This window comes from Capricornis sumatraensis, chromosome 11 (genome assembly GCF_032405125.1).
Source record: "Capricornis sumatraensis isolate serow.1 chromosome 11, serow.2, whole genome shotgun sequence".
In the NCBI taxonomy this organism is placed as follows: Eukaryota; Metazoa; Chordata; class Mammalia; order Artiodactyla; family Bovidae; genus Capricornis; species Capricornis sumatraensis.
The window spans coordinates 92659078-92674472 of record NC_091079.1 but is presented as its reverse complement, the minus strand read 5'-3'; the positions used below and the strand labels follow the sequence as shown (position 1 = coordinate 92674472).

The following is a 15395-nucleotide window of genomic DNA, read 5'->3' as shown; positions in this document are numbered from 1 at the left end:
GGGCGGCCGCGGGGCCCGGGCCTCGGCGCAGCCCCAGCCGCCCCAGCGCGTCGTCAGGCCCGGCCCCCGGCCGGCCCCGGGCGCGGCTGCGCCAATCGCGGGCCTGGGCCGCCGCCGCACCTGCGAGGAGGAGGAGCACGCCAGCCTCCGCCGCCGTCGCCGCGAGCCCGCCCCCGCGTCCCGCCCCCACAGCGGCGCCCCGAGACCTCGGCCGCCCGCGGGCCCGGAGCGGAAGCGGCTCCCCTGCGGCGGGCCCCGGGCCGCCGCCTCAGAGCCCGGCCGCCGCTGCCGCCGCGCCGCAGCTTCCGGCGGCCGCTACCACGGCGAGGCGCGGGGCGTCCCGAGGACCCCCGCGACCCGGCGGGCGCCCCGACCCGGCCACCCCGCCGCGGGAGGCGGTCGCGCTCGGGCGCCCGGGGCGCCGCCACCGATGCCCGTGTGGTGCTGCCGCTGCTCCCTGGCCGCTCATTTCAGGTGACTTCTCGGGCGCGGGCGGGTGGGCTGCGCCAGGCCGGGCCGCGCGGGCGGGAACTCGGGGGCGACTCTGAGGGGGACGCCGAGGCCGCCCGGCTCCGCGGTTCCCGCCTCGGCTCCTCGGGCCCCTCCGGCGAATGCTCCTCCTCGCCCTGGGCCGTGCGGGTCACAGGACGGCGCGGCCCCGAGCCGGGCGGCCTCTACGAACCGAGACTTAACGAGAGAGCGAAGTTTCAGTGAAGGCTTCTGAGGTACCCCCGCCCCGACATCTTTAATATTTTTCTTTTCTTTTTACTCTAAAAACATTCTGATAACCTAAGTTACTGGGTTGAAGGGAGGCAGGGACTTAGGTTTAAAACGTGATGCTCTAGGTACAAATAGGTTTCTGACTTTTAAGATGTTAGTCCTTGTGAAGTCACGTATATCATAGAAATTTAACACTCACATCTTAACTTTTTTATTTTCTGTAAAAAAACAAAACTCTGATAACCTAAGTTACTGGGTTGAAGGGAGGCAGGGAGTTAATGTTTCAAATGTGATGCTCTAGGTACAAATAGGTTTCTGACTTTTAAGATGTTAGTCCATGTAAGTCAGGCATGTCGTAGAAATTTGAAACGTGTGAAACGATTCTTGACCTACATTATGGGGACCGTTTTTAGGGTTGATACAGATGATACGTTTTAAAATGAAAGTGAATGCACGAGGTCTAGCCCAGTTGGCTAACGTCTCATTCAGTTATAGAAAGACCTAAAACAACTGGAAACTAGTTTTAACCTTGTCCTAAAGACAAGTTAAACTTAACGAAGAGTTTCATAAAATGCTTTGCTTTATATATACGCAAATGTGCTAGGATGATGATAAGCAAAACTTCTTTTGTAAAATATGAGATTCTGATCGAGTTAATGGGATGCATATATAGACTTTAGATGGATCATGAACTTGAATGTAAAGAATGATACCAGGCATTTTCACTCAGCCAACATCTATGTTCTTCAATTGTGAACATAAGCAGTAAATCACAGCAGTACTTGTGACTTGGTCATCAGTAGAAATCACATATATTTTCATGCCACACTGGTTGTTGCAGATACCTAGAAATACTGTTTATTTCTTCAAGATTACAGTAATTTTGCATCACTGTACTGGTTATTTAATATAGTGGAGGAGTACATAAAGACATATTCCAAGTTTACTTTTTAGTTTCCTTGTAAATCCTATTATGTGTTTAATAATAATATTCAAAGAAGAGGTCCAGAGGCTTCACCAAATTGCAAAAGTTGGGTGTTAGGCACAGGGAAAACTCAGAATTCCTGTTGCAATAGCTCAGTAATCCAGGTTTGCCCACCTTCTCAGTGAGTTTTGTAGGAGTCTCTAAATTCTGGATATTAGAAATTATTTTATGTAATAAACTGCTGAATTTTAAATGCTAGGCAGATTTGTTACCTGCCTGACATTTATTTGAGAATCAGATACCCTTTGGAGAACTCTAGAAAACAAGTTCTCCTAGTGAAAACTTGTTAGACTGAAGCCCTTGAGAAAATTATATGCCCTTTAGAAGGTACTGTCCAAAAACCTTTTGACACCTTTTAATACAGTTGAATTCTAAGGACATGGTGTGGGATTCATAGCCATTCAACTAACTCTAGGTAGTGGATATCATATGCTTACCTCTTTGTACAGAAATTTGGAGGAGGAGATGAAAACAGGGTATTTGCTGTAGTTTGATCCTCAGAGATAAACAAGCCTGCTAGCCAAAGGATAAAAATTGTGGTTGATAAACCATATTTTCATTGCATAAACAGCTCTAATATAAAAATTTTAAAAGAAAATATTTAATATTTAAAATATTTCCTTAGGAAAAGGTTTATAATTTACTAATACTATTTTTTGCAGGGAGCAATTTCATTAGGAATGCATTTTAAAACCAATTGTGATAATGTCTACTTTTTGGATCTTGTCTTTTATCTGAAAGGACTTAAGGACTGCGAGAAAGTTGTCTCCTAACTTTCCGAGGAAGAAAACCTCCCATACTTAACTATTCTGGAAGATAAAGAGTAGCTTCATTTGTGACTTTAGAAGCTTCCTTTGGGCTCCCCTAGTGGTTCAGATGGTAAAGATTCTGCCTGCAATGCATGAGACCCTGGGTTCGATCCCTGGTTGGGAAAGATCCCCTCGAAAAAGGAATGGCTACCCACTCTAGTAATTCCCTGAACAGAGGAGCTTGGTGAACTACAGTCTGTGGGGCTGCAAAGAGTTGGACACAACTGAGGGACTAACACTTAGCAGTTTTCCTTATGGTAGTATCAATTTGGTAACAGTCTAAGCTTATGTTTCCAAAGATTAAACTCAGGTAGTAAAATGTTTCATTTTAGTTTGAATGATCATTTAGAAAAGTATTGCTAGATGTGAGAAGTCTTTTGTTATTCAGACATTATACCTGTGCCATCCTTTTAATTTGTTTGGAGACTTTGGATCATAATGTTTCAAAAACAAAACATGGAAGGCATGTAAAATCATCTTAAATTTCAAATGGTTGTCTAACTTGATGCCTAACAATAGGGTAACTATTTTTGCATATGGATAAAGTGCTGTTCTTTACTGTTTCCTAAAATTTAATTATATTTTCTAATTTATTGCTCCAAATAAAGGAAAAGTAGATATTTTTATTACTCAAAATAAGTATTTGTTTTAAACAGAACAAACATTCAGCAAATTGGATATTGAAAATGGAAATTTTCACTGTTCTTAAACTGTGATATTGTATGCATATACTGTAAAATATATTCAGTATTTTCATTTGTTTCATCTCATCTCTTGATTCAGTTTTTCATGCCTGTATTAAACCAGTATTTATCAAGTACCATGAAAGTTTATTACAAATAGTTTATACCAGTATTATGGATTATGTACACAAAGGTTAAACTTATGACCAATGGTAGAAAATCAGAACAAATCACCTGTACTCAGCGGAGAATTAAGAGAAGTTAAAACTTTGGCTCCACATACTCTACTTGAGTCTTGGGAGAGGCTAGTATCAAATTGCTTGAGGCCCACACACAGACACACACATAAAACCTACTAGACCTAATAAGTGAATTCAGTGATATTACAGAATCCAAGATCAACATATAATAATCTGTTATATTTTTATATTCTAACAGTGAACAATCTCAGTGAAATTAACAAAACAATCCAGTTTATACTAGCATCAAAGAGATTGAAATATTTGGAAATTAGCAGAAGGAATGTGAAACTTACACTGAAAGTTAGAAAACATCCCTGAGAAGAATGAAAGGCTTAAATAAATGATAAGGAATCCCATGTTCAGGGATTGAAAAGCTTAGTGTTCTTAAGATGGCAATATTCCTTGAATTTCTATACAAATTCAATGTAATCCTATCAAAATCCTAGGTACCTTTTTTTTTTCTTCCTGGAAATTGATGGAAAGACTCTAAAGCTCACATGGAATTGCAGGGAACCCAGAATAGCCAAGACATTCTTGAGAAAAGAACAAAGTTGGAGGATTCACACGTCCTAATTTCACAAGTTAACTACAAAGAAACAATAATCAAGATAGTATGATGCAGGCATAAAGGTAAACATAGATCAGTAGAACAGAACTGAGAGTCCAGAAATAATTCCCTTCATTTGTGTTAAATTGACTTCTGTGGGATCCCAAGACAATGGAAATAACAGTGTTTTCAACAAATAGTGCCACAAATGAATATCCACAAACAGAACAATGAAATGGACTGCTGCCTCATACCATGTAAAAAAATTAAAATAGATGAAAGACATAAATTTAAAAACCAAAACTATAAACCCGTAGAAGAGAACAGATTTGTGATCTTAGACTAGGCAGAGCTTTCTTAGATCTGACACCAAAAGTACAGCAACAACAAAAAAATAGACTTGATCAAAAATTAAAACTTGTGATTCAAAAGACAATATAAAGAAAATGCAAAGACAACCCACGAAATGGGAAAACATATTTGCAAATCCTATGTCCAGGATATATAAACAGTATTGAAAACTCAGTAGTAAAAACAATAGCCCAATTGGACAGTGGGCAACTAATTTGAATTACTCTCTGAAGAAGAAATACGAAAGGCCAATATGCACATGAAAAGATGCTTAACAGTAGTAGTCATTGAGAAATGCTAATCAAAACTGCAGTGAGATGCTACTTTACAGCTACTAAGGTAGCTAAAATAAAAAACAAAAAATCACATGCTGGTGATGATGTGGAGACGTTGGAACCTGCACATCACTGGTGGGAATACGTTCATATGAAGGTTTATATACAAATGTTCATAGAATATTTGTAATAGCTAAAACGTGAAAATCATCCAGATACTCATCAGCTCATGAATGAATAAACCAAATGTGTTATATCTAAACAGTGGAATATTATTTAGGCCTAGAAAGAAATGAAGTACCAATACATCCTACAACATGGGTGAACCTTGCGGTCATGTTAAGTGGAAGAACTCAGATATAAAAGGCCACATAATGGATGAGGGTTCCATTTATTTGAAATTTTCGGCATAGGCACGTGCAGTAAGACAGTAGATTAGTGACTGCCAGTGGCTGCAGGGAGGGAAGAGTGAGGACTGAGTGCTAATGAGTGCAGCGTCTACTTCTGGGATGGTAAAGTTTCTCTGGAGTTATTGGTAATGATTGCAAAACCTTGTGACTATATTTAGAACCCTGAATTGTACTTTAAAAGAGTGAATTTTGGACTTTCCTGGTGGTCCATTGGTTAAGAACATGCATTTACTACAGGGGGCACAAGTTCGAACCCTGTTAGGGAACTATGATCCACATGCTGTATGACTTGGCAGAAAATAAATAAAAGAGTGAAATTTGTGATATTTGTGAATTATATCTCATTAAAGGTCTTTAAAAAAAATAAAAGTATGTCCAAGTTCCCTCTATTTCAGTTCAGTTCAGTTGCTCAGTTGTGTCTGACTCTTTGTAGCCCCATGGACTAAGCAAACCAAACTAACCTGTCCTTCACTATCTCCTGGAGTTTGTTCAAATTCATGTCCATTGAGTTGATGATGTCATCCAACCATCTCATCCTTTTTCACCTCCTTTTCCCCCTGCCCTCAATCTTGCCCAGCATCAGGGTCTTCCAGTGAGTCAGCTCTTGACATCAGGTGGCCAAAGTATTGGGGTTTCAGCTTTAGCATCAGTCCATCCAATGAATATTCAGGGTTCATTTCCTTTAGATTGATTGGTTTGATCTTCCTGCTTGATCCCCTTGATCAGGGGACTCTCAAAAGTCTTCTCCAGCACCACAATTCAAAAGCATCAGTTCTTTGGTGCTCAGGCTTCTTTATGGTCCAACTTTTACATCTGTACATGACTACTGGAAAAACCACAGCTTTGATTATACAGACCTTTGTGGGCAAAATGATGTTTCTGCCCTTTAACATGCTGTCTAGATTTGTTACAGCCTTCCAAGTAGCAAACGTCTTTGAATTTCATGGCTGCAGTCACCATCCGCAGTGATCTTGGAACCTACGACAATAAATTCTGTCAGTGTTTCCATTTTTTCCTCATCTATTTGCCATGAAATGGTGAGACCAGGTGCCCTGATCTTCATTTTTTGAATGTTGAGTTTTAAGCCAGCTTTTTCACTCTCCTCTTTCACCTTCATCAAGATGCTCTTAAGTTCCTCTTCAACTCTGCCATTGTGGTGATATCATCTGCATATTTGAAGTTACTGATATTTCTCCCGGCACTCCTCATTCCAGCTTGTGATTCATCCTGCCCAGCATTTCACAAGATGTACTCTGCATGTAAGTTAAATAAGCAGGATGACAATAGACAGCCTTGAAGTACTCCTTTCCCTATTTTGAACTAGTTTGTTGTTACATGTCCAGTTCTAACTGTTGCTTCTTGACCTGCATACAGATTTCTTAGGAGGCAGGTAAGGTGGTTTGGTATTCCCATTTCTTTAAAAATTTTCCACAGTTTGTTGTGATCCACAGTCAAAGGTTTTAGCACAATGAAACAGAAGTAGATGTTCTGAAATTCACTTGCTTTTTCTATTATCTATTGGTTGTTGGCAATTTGATCTCTGGTTCCTCTGCCTTTTCTAAATCCAGCTTGTACATCTGAAAGTTCACATACTGTTGAAGCCTAACTTGAAGGATTTTGAGCATTACCTTTCTAACGGGAAATGAGTGCAATTGTGCAATAGTTTGAACATTATTTGGCATTGTCTTTCTTTGCGATTGGAATGAAAACTGACCTTTTCCAATCCTGTGGCCACTGCTGAATTTTCCAAGTTTGCTGACATTTTGAGTGCAGCACTTTAACAGCATCATCTTTTAGGATTTTAAATAGCTCAGCAGGATTTACATCACCTCCACTAGCTTTGTTTGTAGTAATGCTTCCTAAAGCCCACTTGACTTCTCACTCCAGGATGTCTGGCTCTAGGTGAGTGACTACACTATCGCACTTGTGGTCACTAAGACCTTTTTTGTTTAGTTCTTCTGTGTATTCCTGCCACCTCTTCTTAATATCTTCTGCTTCTGTCAGGTTCCTACCATTTCTGTCCTTTATTGTTCCTATCTTTGCATGAAATGTTCCCTTGTTATCCCTAATTTTCTTAAAGAGATCTCTAGTCTTTCCCATTCTATTGTTTTCCTCTATTTCTTTGCATTGTTCCCTTAAGAAGGCTTTCTTATCTCTCCTTGTTATTCTTTGAAACTCTGCATTCAGATTGGTATATGTTTTCTTTGATTCCCCAAATTGTATGTAATTATTTTATATTGTTCATCATGTTCCCATTTTGTCTTGCAACTCTTTTATTTTTTGTCTCCCTGTTGGTTGTGTAAACTGATTAGTATCTTTTACTATTGTGATTATGCAACTGTTACTCACTTAATAACGTTGTATCATGATTTGTCAACAGAAAGTTGATAGAATTCTATATCATCAAACCTGCCATTTAGTGGAACAACCTGTAATCACTTTTTAAAATCCAAATGCATATCAGAATTATCTTGGAATTTTTTGAAAAATACAAATGCCCAGATACTGCTTTTTTTCTCCAAAGCCCCAAATATGTTTCTGATAAGTAGCTTTGTTTAAAAATTACTGGGCTATATGATGATCCTTTATTTTTATCTAGTTTGCGTCACTTCTTGTATTTCATTCAGTTCTACCACACGATTTCATTTAGTTTGTTTTCCAGTTTTGCCATTCCGTCTCTTTTTTTAATGTTCTTTCTCAAACCTTTATCAAGCATAGTAGAAAGTCTTTTAAATAGTATGTAATATATATTTTTTAAAACATGAATTTTTGCCTAACTGAAAAATTTATGACATTTTGATTCCACTTGTTTGACTTAGTGTGAATTGAATGCTAGAGTTCTAATTTTAAAGAAATAGATATGCAAAAAGACCCAAAGGTTAACAGTATAGCACGGGGAACTATAGTGAATATCTTGTAACAACCTATAATAGAAAATAACCTCAAAAATAATTTATGTGTATATGTAAACTGAATGACTCTGCACCAGAAACATTGTAAGTCAAGAATACTTCAATAAAGTATATATATTAAGAAAAAAGAGGCATCCAAAGAAGCTGAGGAACCTGTCCTTGACACGCATTTAGAAGTATGAGGGACAAGCCCAAGTATAATTCACTCATGTTGAGTTCAGTCGGCAAGCAAGAAGTTGTCAAGCAGAAGGCAAGATAGCTAGTACATCTGGATCTGATCAATGGTAAGAGATGAAGGGATCTGAAAGGGATGGTTGATCTTAAGTTGTTTCTTCCAGGGGCAGCCTTGCAGTGTAAGGAGTAGCCATATTAAATGAAGTCTGTTCTGGCCAAAATGGGCCAGTGTGTTGATAGGGAAGTCCAATTATTGGGGGAAGGAAAGCTGTTAGCATATCCTGGGGAACTCTGCCTTTCCGAGGGTAGTTTGGGAAATTGGAGGGTTATAGGAAGGAGAAATTATTGCTGTCTGCCTAATTCTTTGCATGTGTCTTCCTCCCCTGGGATCAGTGAGTCTTGTGAAATAACTGATTGATTCCCATGTTTGTCATTTGGGGAATAGTAATAACCACACTCTCCTGCTAGTCAGTACTCAGGTTAACTTTCAGATAATTGGCCTGTTTTTAACACAGGAATTCTATTTTGAAGTAATCTCTCGTATAATGCAGAACATTAACTGTGCTCATAGGATGCTCCATTTATTGCATGAACGTGTCAAAATGCCAGAACTAGTTTCTTGGGAGGCAGTTGGGAAAGAAGGTAGATTGGAAATCAACATTAAGATCTTTACATTTTTCAGTATCTGAGAATAAGATGTATAAACCTTATCGTTTAGCCAGAACTCACAATTTGTAATATATAAGTTCAGTAACTTTTCCTTATAATACTGTATATAGCTATCTTGTTCCACACGAAAAGTGGGAGTGTTAGTTGTTCAGTCGTGTCCAACTCTTTGTGACCCCTTGGACTATAGCCCACCAGGCTTCTCTGTCCATGGAATTATCCAGACAAGAATACTAGAGTGGATTGCCATTCCCTTTTCCAGGGTATCTTCCCAACCCAGGGATCAAACCTGGGTCTCTCGCATTGACGGTAGATTCTTTACTGTCTGAGCTACCAGGAAAACCTAGGTATATATATACTGCCTCTAATGCACACACCTTTTTATTAATGAGGGGGAAAAAAAAAAAGTGAAGGAGACACTTTCCAGTCCTAGGAGATCTCAGAGAATTGTAAAAATGCCTAATACAGTCCTGTGTCTTTGGTCATTAAAATTAGCTTCTTATTTAAAACTTGCCTTCAAGTCATTAAAGAGACAGCAGCTAAAGTCCACCCTCCATATCCACAGGTTCTACATCCATGAGTTCAACCAACTGCAGATGGGAAATATTTGAGAAAGAAAAAGTTCAAAAAGCAAAATTTGAATTTGCTGCATGAAGACAACTGCATGCATAGCATTTATATTGTATTAGGTGATATCTAGAGACAGTTTAGATTCTGTGGGTGGGTGTAGGTAGATGATATGCAAATAATATGCCATTTTATAAAAGGGACTTAAGGGTCCATGGATTTTGGTGTTTGGGGGTTGCGGGTGGGGTTCTGGAACCAACCCCCATTGGATAGCAAGGGACCACTGTATTTAGGATTTCTGAGAAAGTGGTGTACATTGACATGTAGCTAAGCTAGTTTGAAAGCATTAATCAGAAGGATTTCCTTTCCTCCTTTTATGGAACTGTTGAATATTTTGTGGCCTAAATAAAAAGTGAATAGAGACAGATTTTTATAAAGGCTATATTGACTATATATCTGTTGTTTTTTGTTCCATGTTTTTCTTTTAAGAAGCTACAGTGACACTGAAACTGAAGGAGAGATTTTTAATTCATTAGTGCAATATTTTGGTGATAATTTGGGGCAAAAAGTTAAAGCTATGCCATTAGTTGAAGAAACTTCTTTACTTGAAGATTCATCAGTGACTTTGCCTGTGGTAGTAATAGGTAAGTTTTATTGCCTTTTATCTCTTAAAATTACAGTTATAATCCTCACTTTTATAAATGTATGGTTATATATAGCACAAATCCATAGGATTGTATTGAAAAGTATTCTTAGGTTGCCTGAGTCTTTGGAGAGAGGAATTGGTTTATCTGACATTAGATTCTGTATTAGAGTGAAACATTTTTTCATTGAAGGGCTGAGATTGCTCTATTATTTTAAAACATCAGTAGTCTATCAGTTAGGTTACTTATATGACAGTGTCATGATCGCGATGATAGTAAGTGTTACTAGAACCCTGTAGAGAGGATTACTATGTACGCTATTGAATTGTGCCTTAGAATCCTATAGCACACTGATACTGTAAAGTATAGACAGACAGAGAAACTCAGTAATTGAGTTAGCTTGTGTAAGTTAGTAGTCAGTACTCAGTAGAACGTTATAGTACTCTTCAGTAATGTTTATAATATTTTAACCACCTATTACTATTATATATCCATCCACCTCAATAGACAGGTATATAAGATATTAAAAATTAAGGTATTAATACAACCTGATTACTTCAGAATGACATGATTTTATGGTTTTGTTTTATTGCCTATATTTAATTACCTGTTATGTATTAGGTTCGCCAAAAAGTTCAATCAGATTTTTCCAGACGATGATGCAAAAAAGCCTGAACAAGATTTTTGGCAAACTCAGTATATGTATGTTGTGTGTTTAGTCACTCAGTCATCTGTAACTCTCTGCTACCCCACGGACTGTGTAGCCCACCAGGCTCCTCTCTGTCCATGGGATTCTCCAGGCAAGAAGACTGGAGTGGGTTGCCATTTCCTTCTCCAGGGGCTCTTTCTGACTCATGAATTGAACCCACATCTCCCGCATTGCAGGCAAATTCTTTGCTGCTGAGCCATTGGAGACACTCGTTAATGTGGACAAGTACTCTGGTGTGAAGCCAAGCCAAAGGAAGGAATTACGGGACGTAATGAACCTTGCTGGCGTATAACTTCCTTAGTTTCTTTGATGGCCTGTTTCAAAGTTAATGCAGAGGAAAGTTCTGCCCTCTGTCTGGCATTTGGACATCTCTCCCTAGGAGACAAAATAAATGAAGGAAAGAGGGAAGGCAAGGGAGTTCTGTACGAGATTCTCCTGTAAGGGAGCCGATAGAGCATCTGCAGCAGTCCCATGCTGGAACCCAAACCTCGTGCTCCACTTCCCATCTATATCCACATGGTTTTCTATTCTGGATGTCTTGCAGTAGGTAAAGGAAGTGTGTCTTCTTCTGGTTAGGCCATAGCGGGGTTACAAAAGGAAAAACTTTCATCTGTACCTACTCACCCACCTCACATTCCCCCAAAACAATTTGTTCCTGTTGTGCCTTAGCAAGCCAAAGAGTGGCTTAACCTCATGTATATAGGGCCATTGTTGCTGGCACTACCACCATAATGGGCTAATTTCCTTACTATAGTAATTGGTTTTCTCTTGTTAACACATTACCACAAACCTGGTGGCTTTTATAACATACATGTGTTATCTGACTGTTCTATAGAATGGAAGTCCAACACTGCTCTCACTGGACTAAAATCAAGGCATCAGCTGGGCTGCATTCCTTTTGGAGGCTCTAGGGTAGACAGAATGTGTCCTTGCTTTTCCAGTTTCTAGAGGCTACTGGTATGCCTTTGGTTCCTGAACCGCTTCTACATCTTCAAAGCTAGCAGTGCTGTTTTTCTTCGAACCTTTCATAGTTACAGTTCCTCCTCACCACAGGTGGGAAAGAGTCTCTGTTTCTAAGAACTTGTGTGATTGGTTTGGGCACACTTGGATAATCCAGGGTACTCTACCCCAGCTCATGGTCCGTCCTTTAATCACATTTACAAAGTCCTTTTTCTCTGTAACATAACCTACTCAGGTTCTTGGTGTTAAGAATGGAAAATCTTTAGGACTTGAGGTGCATTCTGCTTGTGTGTATATTTCTCTGTGAAGTGCTTGTTTGTATTCTTTTTGTGTAGTCTTTTGAGTGTTACTTCTTTTTGATTCTTTGTCTCAGATACTCAGTTCAGTTCAGTTGTTCAGTCCTGTCCGACTCTTTGCGACCCCATGGACCACAGTATGCCCGGCCTCCCTGTCCATCACCAACTCCCGGAGTTTACTCAAACTCAAGTCCATTGAGTCAGTGATGCCATCCAACCATCTCATCCTGTGTTGTTCCCTTTTCTTCCCGCCTTCAATCTTTCCCAGCATCAGGGTCTTTTCAAATGAGTCAGTTCTTTGCATTAGGTGGCCAAAGTTATTGGAGCTTCAGCTTCAGGATCAGTTCTTTCAATGAATATTCAGGGTTGGTTTCCTTTAGGATTGACTGGTTTGATCTCCTTGCAGTCCAAGGAATTCTAGAGTCTTTTCCAACACCACGGTTTGAAAGCATCAATTCTTTGGCATTCAGCCTTCTATATGGTCCAACCCTCACATCCATACATGACTACTGGAAAAACCATAACTATGGCTATATCGACCTTTGTTGGCAAAATGATGTCTCTGCTTTTTAATATGCTGTCTATGTTGGTCATAGCTTTTCTTTCAAGAAGCAACCATCTTTTCATTTCATGGCTGCAGTCAACTTCCACAGTGATTTTGGAGCCCAAGAAAATAAGTCCATAACTGTTTCCATTTTTTCCCCCAGTCTCTTTGCCATGAAGTGATGGGACCAGATGCCATGATCTTAGTTTCTTTGAATGTTGAGTTTTAAGCCAGGTTTTTACTCTCCTCTTTCACCTTCATCAGGAGGCTCTTTAGTTCCTCTTTGCTTTCTGCCATTAGTGGTGTCATCTGCATATCTGAAGTTATTAATAATTTCTCCCGGCAGTATTGATTGCCACTTGAGCTTCATCCTGCCTGGTGTTTTTGCATGATGTGCTCTCTATATAAGTTAAATAAGCAGCATGACAATAGACAGCCTTGATGTACTCCTTTCCCAATTTGGAAGCAGTCCTTTGTTCCATGTCTGGTTCTGACTATTGCTTTTTCACCTACATACAGGTTTCACAGGAGGCAGATTAGGTGGTCTGGTATTCCCATTTCTTTAAGAATTTTCCACAGTTTGTTGTGATCCATGCAGTCAGAGGCTTTAGTGTAATCAAGAAAAGAAGTAGGTGTTTTTTTCTGGAATTCCCTTGCTTTTTTATGATCCAACAGATGTTGGCAGTTTGATCTCTTTCCTCTGCCTTTTTAAAATCCAGCTTGTATATCACAAGTTCTCTGTTCACGTACTGTTTAAGCCTAGCTTAAAGAATTTTGAACATTACCTTGCTAGCATGTGAAATGAGTATAATTTTGTGGTAATTTGAACATTATCTGGCATTCCTCTTCTTTGGGATTGGAATGAAAACTGACCTTTTCCAGTCCTGTGGCCACTGCTGAGTTTTCCAAATTTGCTGGCATATTGAGTGCAGCACTTCAACAGCATCATCTTTTAGAATTTTAAATAGCTCAGCTGAAGTTCCATCACCTCTACTAGCTTTGTTTGTAGTAATGCTTTCTAAAGCCCACTTGTCTTCCCATTCCAGGATGTCTGGCTCTAGATGAGTGATCACACCATTGTGGTTATCTGGGTCATGAAGCTCTTTTTTGTACAGTTCTTCTGTGTATTCTTGCCACCTCTTCTTAATATCTTCTGCTTCTGTTAGGTCTATGCCGTTTCTGTCCTTTTTTTGTCCCCATCTTTACATGAAATGTTCCCTTGGTATCTCTAATTTTCTTGAAGGGATCTCTAGTCTTTCACATTGTATTGTTTCCCTCTGTTTCTTGGCACTGATCACTGAGGAAGGCTTTTTTATCTCTCCTTGCTGTCCTTTGGAACTCTGCTTTCAGATGGGTATATCTTCCCTTTTCTCCCTTGCCTTTTGGTTCTCTTTGTTGCTCAGCTGTGTGTGAGGCCTCCTCAGACACCCGTTTTGTCTTTTTGCATCTCTTTTTCTTGGGAATGGTTTGATCAACACCTCCTGTACAACATTACAAACCTCTCTCCATAGTTCTTAAGGCACTCTGTCTATCAAATTTAATCCATTAAATCTATTTGTCATTTCCACTGTATAATCATAAGGGATTTGATTTAGGTCATACCTGTTCTTTGGAAGGACTGATGCTAAAGCTGAAACTCCAGTACTTTGGCCACCTCATGCAAAGAGTTGACTCATTGGAAAAGACTCTGATGCTGGGAGGGATTGCGGGCAGGAGGAGAAGGGGATGACAGAGGATGAGATGGCTGGATGGCATCACTGACTCGATGGACGTGAGTTTGAGTGAACTCCAGGAGTTGGTGATGGACAGGGAGGCCTGGCGTGCTGCAATTCATGGGTTGGGAAAGAGTTGGACACTACTGAGTGACTGAACTGAACTGAACTGAATGGCCTAGTGGTTTTCCCTACTTTCTTCAATTTAAGTCTGAATTTGGCAGTAAGGAGTTCATGATCTGAGCCACAGTCAGCTCCACAGTTTTTCCGTAGTTAATCAGGCACTCTGTCTATCATATCTAATCCCTTAAATACATCTTACTTCCATTGTATAATCATAAGGGATTTGATTTAGGTCATACCTGAATGGTCTAATGGTTTTCCCTACTTTCTTCAATTTAAGTCTGAATTTGGCAATAAGCAATTCATGATCTGAGCTACAGTCAGCTCTCAGTCTCTTTTTTGCTGACTGTATAGAGCATCTCCATCTTTGGCTGCAAAGAATATAATCAATCTGATTTCGATATTGACTCTGGTGATGTCCACGTGTATAGTTGTCTCTTATGTTGTTGGAAGACAAATGCTTTATCACATATATGCTTTGTAAATATTTTCTCCCAGTTTGTGGCCTGTCTTTTCATTGTCTCAGTGACTTGGCAGAGCAGAAATTTTAAACTTTAATGAAGTACTGCATATCAGTTTTTTCTTTCATAGATCTTGCTTTTGGTCTTAAACATCTAAAAACTCATTACCAAAACCAAGGTCACCTAAATTTTCTCCTACGTTATCTTCCAAAAGTTTTATAATTTAGTGTTTTATATTAGGTCTGACGTCCAACAACACAGGAGATGAGTACATCACCGGAAGGTCAATATCAAAATCAGATTGATTATGTTCTTTTAGCTGAAGATGGAGAAGCTCTATATCGTCAGCAAAAACAAAACTGGGAGTTGACTGTGGTTCAGATCATATACTCCTTATTGCAAAATTCAGACTTAATTTGAAGAACGTAGGGAAAACCACTAGGCCATTCAGGTATGACCTAAATCAAACCGGTTAATCCTAAAGGAAATCAATGCTGAATATTCATTGGGAGGACTGATGCTGAAGCTGAAGCTTTAATACTTTGGCAACCTGACGCAAAGAGCTGACTCATTAGAAAAGACTCCGATGCCAGGAAGGATTGACA

At 39.6% G+C, this 15395-nt stretch overlaps 1 protein-coding gene across 1 annotated transcript in view; it reads left to right on the top strand.

The window, feature by feature from the left end:
• The first annotated feature begins 430 nt into the window (after window positions 1–430).
• Window positions 431–15395, top strand: part of OSGIN2 (oxidative stress induced growth inhibitor family member 2) — a 30348-nt gene continuing 15383 nt past the window's right edge. The window contains exons 1-2 of the mRNA XM_068983683.1: window positions 431–474; window positions 9831–9985. Of these exons, the coding sequence (XP_068839784.1) occupies window positions 431–474; window positions 9831–9985 (199 nt within the window). The remainder of the gene's footprint in view (window positions 475–9830; window positions 9986–15395) is intronic.